At 44.0% G+C, this 9,219-nt stretch overlaps 1 protein-coding gene across 1 annotated transcript; it reads right to left on the bottom strand.

The window, feature by feature from the left end:
- Nucleotides 1-4,049: 4,049 nt before the first annotated feature.
- Nucleotides 4,050-8,330, bottom strand: LOC311100720 (uncharacterized protein). Its single transcript, XM_084141681.1, has 2 exons — nucleotides 8,020-8,330; nucleotides 4,050-6,476 (listed from the first exon to the last, which is right to left on the bottom strand). The coding sequence occupies exon 2, from the start codon at nucleotides 6,379-6,381 to the stop codon at nucleotides 5,227-5,229; it is 1,155 nt and encodes a 384-aa protein (XP_083997807.1). The 5' UTR covers nucleotides 6,382-6,476; nucleotides 8,020-8,330; the 3' UTR covers nucleotides 4,050-5,226.
- Nucleotides 8,331-9,219: the final 889 nt, after the last annotated feature.

The raw sequence follows: 9,219 nt of genomic DNA, 5'->3' as shown, positions 1-9,219 counted from the left end.
AGTAGTAAATAGTTGCGAAGTTTATAATTAGCTAAAATGCTAAAGATGTCCGTGATGAGATTTGAACACACAACCTTTGGATTGCTAGATGTTCGCGTTATACGCCCACCTATCCACCCTACTTTCGTTTTTTCCTTAAGTAGCTTTCTGTCTTATGCAACCATACCAAACGTAACAAATCATACTAATTTGAGTGTCCAATATTTTTGTTTACTATGCTATGTCTAGTCTATGAGACCAGACTGATCACTCATGCCAAGCAAGACCACGATGAAAATGAGTTTTTGTAATTTGTGGACACATTGCAGTAAGTTGTCTGATTTTGTTGTGACATTGGCTCTCATTTCAAGCAGCTGTGGCCTTGTGGTTGGATGCATCTGATTACAGTTTTTGCATAACAGCTTAAATCACAAGAGCTCAGTACCTCATTCTCATCTGATAAAGACATTGAAACCTCTTTATACAGTAGGCTACTTTATCATGTTTTGCATGAAATATACAATGCACAGCATTCAGTGATGGAAAGGAAGTGTACATTCTTAATTGATCACCAAAGCCCCCTGTCATCTTATACCATATACAGGGTAACACTTTACATAGTTTTAAATACACAGTTGTAACACATTGGTTGACATTCTGTGTTTATTGCTGTTATTGCCAGTTCAGAAATGTGTTACCCAATACAGTAATAACAGGGTGAAATGATTGAAATGGAGTGTAGACTAGTGGAATGTAATCTGTGCACCCTGACAATAATTATTTGTCTGAAATATCCATATCCATTTGCTCATGTCATGCATATCTTGATTTGGAATGAGCAATATAGGTTAGGCCTAGGCCTATGTCCTAGCTGGATATGAAGATGCCATGTAGTTACAGCAAGGGGAAGGTTGACAGCTCATTCTCACTCTCATTCTGCTTGTTTTCTGGTACATGAGTTCCTGGTGGGACAGGCTCATGGTTAGGAGATAGACTATGTGACCTCCTGTGCTTTGTGATGATTACATCCTCTTCCTCTACCCAGTCCATCTGCCCTCCGCTATCTGACCTTACAAGCTGCACACGTGCCTGTTCTCTCTTGCGTCACGGCGAGCCATGGAAACAACTGTAGCGATAACGGTATTTAATGCATTTTGTGGTGTCCACTGCAGTTTTGATTGAAACAAAATGACTGGCTGGATGCCTAAAGGGCTGCTTCCAATTGCGGATGTTTTTATTTGATCTCGCTCATTATCTTCAAGGCCCTGGTTTCTTCTCATGTGGCCGGAGAGAGCAGCAGGGCATGGATGAAGTCTGACTTCAGGCTCAGTCTTTGTTCAACATAATCTCTCTCTCTCTCTCTCTCTCTCTCTCTCTCCCTCTCCCTCTCCCTCTCTCTCTCTCTCTCTCTCTCTCTCTCTCTCTCTCTCTCTCTCTCTCTCTCTCTCTCTCTCTCTCTCTCTCTCTCTCTCTCTCTCTCTCTCTCTCTCTCTCTCTCTCTCTCTCTCTCTCTCTCTCCCTCCCTCTCTCTCTCTTTTCAACCGACCCACTTGAGCTTTCAAATGCACTTTCTGTGGCTCTGCCTGCAATGCCATGCCTTTTCTTGTTTATCATTGTGTTATTGAACACAGAGTCACAGACACAAGTGCAGCTCCATATGCCTAATTTGTGTTCACATGAGCAGGTTGACTCACCATTTGTGATAGGTTTTCTTTGTGTTTCTTTGTGTTGTGGATAATGAAAGGAGGAAGTGAGCATGCAGCAATACCTTCCTCATACATGTCAATGATAGAAACAACCTTGAGAGCAAATGCATATAAATGTTTCATTAAAATGGGTCATATGGAGGCTTAGAGGATTGGTCCTCATTTTTCTATGTCTAGTAATTGCTGTTTACCTGAAGATGCCACTCATTGCCTACTCTATGTCCATCTCATCATCTGGAGAGAACCCCAAACATGGACCAAGCACTGCCACGTTTCCATTTTACCCCTCTCTCTCCCATTCCTCTTTGTTCAGAGCTGAAACATTGGCTGTGAACTTGACGCACCCCCCCACTCCCTCTGTACCCCACCCTACCCAACCACTCCCCCTCCTAGCTACATATGCACAGGTTCCCATGGAAACTGCTGCACTTCCTGCCTAGCAACCAGCTTTATCTCCAGCTGAAAAACAGGGGGGACAGAATGGAGAGGGGAGTAGCAGGGGGGTTGCGGTTTAAGGGGTGTGTTGTTGGGTGTGGTGGTGTAGTAGTAGCTTCATTAACTAGCCTCACTCCTCTCCTCTCTTCCACCCCCACCCTTCCTCTTCCTCCCACTCTCACTACAGGAATCCCCAATTTACTGAGGAACCTGTGAATCCAGCTGCAGGTTGAGGAGAGCCTCTCCTTTGTAATGAGATTGGAACAGCACAGGGCTCAGTGAATGGAAGATATTCTGCACTGGTGGATACATTGAGTACATGGAGCCTCTACAGAGGTCTACTGTCGGCTTGTTTCCTCTTCATCTTGATTGATTTGACTTGTTCACATTGACACATGCTGGTTTAGATAGGCCTATCTCATTCAATGTAGGGCTTGGTTACTGGAGGCAAATAATGATTAAATGACTTGATGGGTTGAGTGTTGTTATTGAGTGACATAGCAATCCAACCTTGGTGTAATTTTGCCACTACACCTGCACCAAATAAAATATGTGACACTGAAATAAACACATAGGCTACTATGTCACGATCTATAGTGCATGCTCTGAATGACAACAATAGCTCCATCAGCTAGCCTACTCAACAAATGGTAGTCTTTGCTGCCACCTAGTGGTTTCTAAAGTAGTTATTATGCTGTTATATTTCTAACTGCGCTCTGATCTGCTTTGGTGTGTTAAGGGGTTTCATATGGGAAATTAATATTGTTCCGACAAATTATAGGTTTTAAAGGTCATTGGTATGACAGATCTGAGACTAAGTACGTAAAGCTCTTAGTAAAGCATCTGCATGATGAGTGAACCTATGTGTGCCGTGCAGGGATTGTAATTCATTTTTGTTATGATTAAATCTTATTTCGGCAATCGTTGATGTGAATGTGTCTTCAGGCCCAGTCTCTCATACCACCCACATCCCCTGAAATCCCCTGTAATGATTATAATTCCAGTTCCTCTGTAGCTGTGGCCTCTACTAAACACTAGCTGCTGACTGGCATGCAGACACCACCCCTCAGGGCTCGTTTGCTCCTGTCTGGATAGACACAGCTCTATAGTCTACCCTGTCCACATCTGTCAGCACCTCTGGCACTGCTGCTCTTCCTACATACTTAACTATGTGTAAGGCTTAATAAGGAACTTAGGTCTCAGACAGGAGAAACATGTGACAGAGGAGATTCATTTATCAAGCTAGTAGGGTTGTGGCAGGTAGCTTAGTGCTTAAGAGTGTTGTGCCAGTAACCAAAAGGTTGCTGGTTCTAATCCCTGAGCCAACTAGGTGAAAAATCTGTTGATGTGCCCTTGAGCAAGGCACTTAACCCTCATTGCTCCTGTAAGTTGCTCTGGATAAGAGTGTCTGCTAAATTACTAAAATGTAAAGACAGGTTGACTTTTGTGCTTACTGATGAAATATGTTCTCAAAAGGCTGCTACTTAATCCCTGAAGAAATCTTTGAGTCAATGTAGAACAATTACTCCATCTGTTAGATATTGTGAGACAAAGCAAGAGACTGGATACATATTTCCACAGTGTAAGTGGAGGTATTTTGACTGCAACATGTTGTTTTCTCATTTACTTAATACATGGAGGAAATCTATGATAATGCATGCTTTGGTGGATATAATGGTATCCTAACAGTGGGAGGATCAAGTGCAGGGGTGGGCAATAATTTTGGCTCGAGGGCCACATTGTGATAAAAAAAATTCAGCGGAGGGCCGCACACATTTTCTTTTTACTCAAACCTCCCGCGGGCCAGATTGAATGGGCTCACAGGCCGTTGCCCACCCCTTATACTGTATGTTGCCCATCTATGATCAAGTGGCTGCTTGACTTTTAGATTATTAGAAAGTGTATAATCAAAACGAGACAAAAATATTTCATTTCAAAGATTTATTCACAAGTACAAAAATGGATATTCATACAGATATTCACATAACAACAAATATTTTCATCACCTAGATACAGTTTACAGTGCATGTCTAGTAATTACACATACCATGTATTCTTTGGACAAGGCTAACAAAAAGTATTTAACTGAGACATGAAAACACTTTCACTAGTTGCCAGACACAGTGTGTTGTCCTACATGAAGCATACCACATTTCATTGATTGACATGGTGTGTGTGTGTCCTCACAGCTATGCTGTTGACTGTGCAATGGAATGATACAGTATTAGTTGATTTCCAATTGTCATCATCCAAAGTCCATTGTGTTACAATACATTAAAGAGATGACAATAGTTCAAAGTCCCCATTCAGGGACTGGAGACAGTCACCTTTCAGGTTATCTGTCCTCATACTGTCTCTTCTCTCCTTTCTATGGTTGTGTTTACAGTTTAAAAGAGTGTGGTGTTCTTTCCTCATGCCTATTCAATCCCAATGAGTGCCAATGCCACAGCACTAATAATGAGTTTGTTGAAGTTCCAGTTGAATTACAGTGTACATTAGTTCAGCCCCAGTTCACCTCAATGTCTCAACCACTGACATTGCTTTGTCTGTGGTTGTGAGACCTTGAGAAGCAGCATTGTTGTACATGCAGAGTGGAAATGAAAGTAAATAATACAGTATCCTCTGGAGAGATGAGGCAGTGTCCTCTTGTGCCAGTGTTTTTGAGGGTCTCACAGTGTATGAGGCAGAGGGCCATAAGTGAACCAACACATATAGCTTTGTGCTTTCATAAGGTGATGATGGGATTTTGTCCCTGTTACAGAAACAGTTCTCAATTGAGCCGTGGATAAGCATTTAGGAGTTTAGGATTTAGCATTTAGGAGTAGAAAATCATGACAACTCAAAATTAGAGGGTAAAAATACACACACTACAAAAACATCAAGGTAAACAGTTGGAATTGAGGAGTTGGTGGATCATAGTCCAGTTGGCCTAGGGCATTGGTTTGTCACCATAGCAGCGAAGGTACTGTGGTGTTTAGAGTCTCTGTTTCCCTCATTATCTCATTTTCACCATGTGTGTGTGCTTATGTTAGTATGCTAGCTCAGATTGAGCTTCATCTTCTGGGATGGGACAGTTCAGCGAGCATCCACTGACTCAGTCCTGGGCTCAGTTCACTTTAGCCAGCAGCTGCTCTGAGAATAGCTTCTTGAGCTGGGCCACCTCTTCACTGAGGGAGCTAAGGTGGGACTTGAGGACATTGTTCTCTGTATGGTAATGGGACTCTGGCTGGCCCTGTGGGGGTGTAGGATGGCCATACTGAAGGGACTCTTGCCGTTGTTGCCCCCTCCTGGTCTCCTCTCCCTCCTGCTGCTGTGGCCAGACTCCTGCCCCCTCAGCTCCACCCAACATGATGTGTCCGCTCGCTGCTTCCCGGGGACCGTCTCTTGCTCCCATTGACTGTATGGGGCTGTGCCTGTTGTCCTCCCCACTGCTGGGGATCTTGAAGCGCATTTTGTGAGGAAAGTTCTTTATGCCCTCCCCAGACTCCACTTTCCCCATCATCACTCTGGAGAGCTCCCCAGGGAAGTGTCCACTGTGGTGCACCTGTACCTCTGCAGGGGAGTGGTGGAGCTCGTAGCCCAGCTCCTCTGCTCTGTGTGGGGACAGTTTGCCATGATCACTAAGCCGGTCCTCAAAGGAGAGGGGGCTCCCTACACTGGAGCTGCCAGGGGTGGAGAACCCAGAGTCCTCTGACATGCTGCCAGCGTCCCTGGAGCCTCGCACGCTGAACTGGCCCCCGTGGGCAGCAGGGTGGCTCCCTGGTCCACTGGGCAGATAGTAGTGTGGAGCCAAGGTCTGTGGAGCACAGGGGGCTGCGGTGAGGGGCAGGAAGGGTGTGTTGGTGGGATCTTTGACCAGGCCGAAGCGGAACTTGAGAGCCAGCATCTCGGCCCTGAGACGTGCGTTCTCTTCCAGCAGCGCCAGCACGCGATTCTCCACCACCATGTCGTTGACGCGGCGCTTCTCCCTGGAGCGCTTGGCCGCCTCGTTGTTCTTCTTGCGCTTGTCCCAATAGCCGTCATCCTTCTTCTCGCTGGGGATGAACTCACGCTTCCGCCTGAGGGCATTCCCAGAGGCGGGTGGGTCATTGGTGCGCTTCAGAGCAGAGGTGCGTCCGAGCAGAGAGCGGGCCAGCAGGCTGCTGGAGGTCAGGATGGACACGGCCTCGTCTGTGAAGGACAGGGGCCCACCAAGTGCAGCACCACTCTGCTCCCTCATGTCTTGAGAATCTTCTTCAAACATCTCACTGGTCACACTCATGGTTTTGCTGTGTTGAGATGTTCTGTTCTTCAGAAAGTGTCTCAAAATCCAGTGTTATGGAATGGTATGGCGGTAAATTGTTGCAATAGCCCCACCTAGCGTTCAAAAGAGGAAGAAGAAATGGAGAGGGGGATTTAGTTATGCAAGATCGGTTACAACACAATGTTATGTAACCCCATTACATCTTCCCAGTTAAACTGGAGCTACTTGCACAACAACCCCACATTACTCTTGAATAAGAAACATTATGTACTAAGTGCTAGACAGACATTTCAATCTCTTTTGAAAATGTTTACAATATAATAATCAAAGTGGGCACCTGTCAGCAGTCTAAAGGTTAATTATTTTACATTTTAGTCATTTAGCAGACGCTCTTATCCAGAGCGACTTACAGTTAGTGAATACATATTTTTTTATACTGGCCCCCCGTGGGAATTGAACCCACAACCCTGGCGTTGCAAACGCCATGCTCTATCAACTGAGCTACATCCCTGCCGGCCATTCCCTCCCCTACCCTGGACGACGCTGGGCCAATTGTGCGCCGCCCATGAGTCTCCCGGTCGCGGCCGGCTGCGACAGAGCCTGGATTCGAACCAGGATCTCTAGTGGCACAGTTAGCACTGCGATGCAGTGCCTTAGACCACTGCGCCACTCAGGAGGAGAATTATAAGATCTATATTCAGATTTCTTTAATAAATGTAAGGCTAAAATGTTATTGTTTTTTCCTCCCAATTCTAAAGAAAGCCTTTATTATCCCTGTCCTGACCCAATGACTGGAACTGAAGTTGCTTCATCAGACTTATTCAGTGTTGACCTACATGTAGGCTAACTTAGTGTTATCTAACAAACCGTATCAACCTCTAGAAAAATCCGCGCAATGACCTGCATTGATTGCCTTGTCTATTTTAAATTTCACTAAAACAAAATGACTTAACATTTTGAGTTCATGACCAGACGTTATATCTTTCAGGAATCGAATTGCATCAAGGACATTGATAAGAGCAATAGCCTAGTTAGCGAGTTGAGAATACTCTGCGCCTCACTGCTATACCCTCCGTTCTTTTAAAATTGGTTCGCTGTATGGATCGAACTGTTAACCTACATCCCTAAGCGAAGACTGAACTGGTTCTTCTCTAAACCTTTTAGTGGATGTCATTCTTAATTCCAGTCAGATATACAAAAGAAACGAAATAACTTACTGAAACCGCAATTAAAAGTTTCAACAGACTATTGCAATGGAGGTCCTGTTAAGCATAATTGCATACTTGTTCCACCAAGTCTATTCAGATCATCATAATTCATCATAATTCTTTGACTTTAAAATAATGTTTGTCTACTGAATAGGCCTAATAATGACATTTGTTGAGTAGTTGTTGCGTTGGCTACATTCATTTAGAATACTCAAACAATATATATATATATTTATATATTATTTTTGTAAACATCTAAAGCTGAATCGAAAGTAGGCTATAGTTTTCTTTACTTGGTAAATATTTGATTTGATTTAACCTCATCATGGTAGCCTACATAATTGATAGACTTCTGTTATAGGCAACAATGTCACATTTCTGCTCATTATGCTTGCACTAATGAATGCACTGTTGAAATATACGGCATGAGTGAAAATTGTAAAATTACCTTGAGTTGGATTCTCGTTGTTTCAGAAAAGCACCGACCTTTCAATTTCGTCTCACAATGTAAAGCCGTGTCACAATGTAAAGCCAACAGAGCGATCGTAATAATTCAGCAGCTTCGATTCAGCACTGGGTCATCGAATACATAGGATACTTTGTTGCCTGCACGGAGTAGGATACTGTGGGCCTACTCAATATTAGGCTACTAGTCGTTCTTACACCTTGCTTCTCGCGTTTCTGCTCCACTTGGAATGCTACTGCTCCTATTTGTTTCTTTCCCGGTGAAGTTCAGCCGAGGACGTTCCCTATCCTCACTTGAACCAATTGGCCGCGTATGTGTGGTGCGCTCACTGAGACCGCCTCTATCCATGCCAAGACCCACCCCGCAAGGGAAAGCTCACATAACGTTATCCTGCTCATGCATCATCAACTGAACTCGCTCGCCCATCCTTTCATAACAATTAAGTAGTATTGCCAGCTCTGGCTCCCTCTGACTCTCCCTGCAGATTTCCAATAGACCTATGCTCTTCAACCCAATATCAGCTTTATGGATGGCATGCTTGGTATCAGGTCAAAGTGAGTGACAGATCAGAGTTGTTGGAATAGAATTTAGAAAGAAAACGCCAGCAGTCATTATGCAAGCACATCACAGTTTTTCAGCATATGGTGATCTCCACTGAATCCATTTTCCATTATAAAAGGAGACATTCCTAAAAAATGTATTGAGCTGTATGTGTCTCGATGGATATAGTTCAGGGAAATACTCTCTGTTTTCCATATTGCTTCTTTTGCAATGATCCATCTTTCACAGTGTCAATGAACTCCATAACATAAGCCAAGAGCTTGACCCAGCCTTGCGAAATATTCTCAGAATCTCAGAAAAACACAGTGTAGGCCTACTACTTATCATACTAAATGGAGTGTCTCGGATTTACGTACAGAATAATCCGAAATGCTCTGAGACCAGGTAGCAACCGTAGGTTGTTTAATGTGTTCTTCAGGGGTTCAGCAGTCACATGAGCTTTTAGAGTGGAACATACTGTATGCATCAGTCTAATGACCACCAATCATCTTATGAAAATAAATCCCGGGTTTCAAAAAGTCTCTCTTGAGTTAGTTTCAAATCCAGACTATAGGCAACAGCTAGCCGCATGAGACATTATGAAATACTCCCTTTTGTCTTGCCCATTCACCCTCTGAGTGG

The sequence above is a fragment of the Coregonus lavaretus genome, assembly GCF_964263955.1.
Source record: "Coregonus lavaretus genome assembly, chromosome: 2".
Lineage (NCBI taxonomy): Eukaryota > Metazoa > Chordata > Actinopteri > Salmoniformes > Salmonidae > Coregonus > Coregonus lavaretus.
The sequence above is the reverse complement of the archived record's forward strand: the minus strand, read 5'-3'. Positions and strand labels throughout refer to the sequence as shown.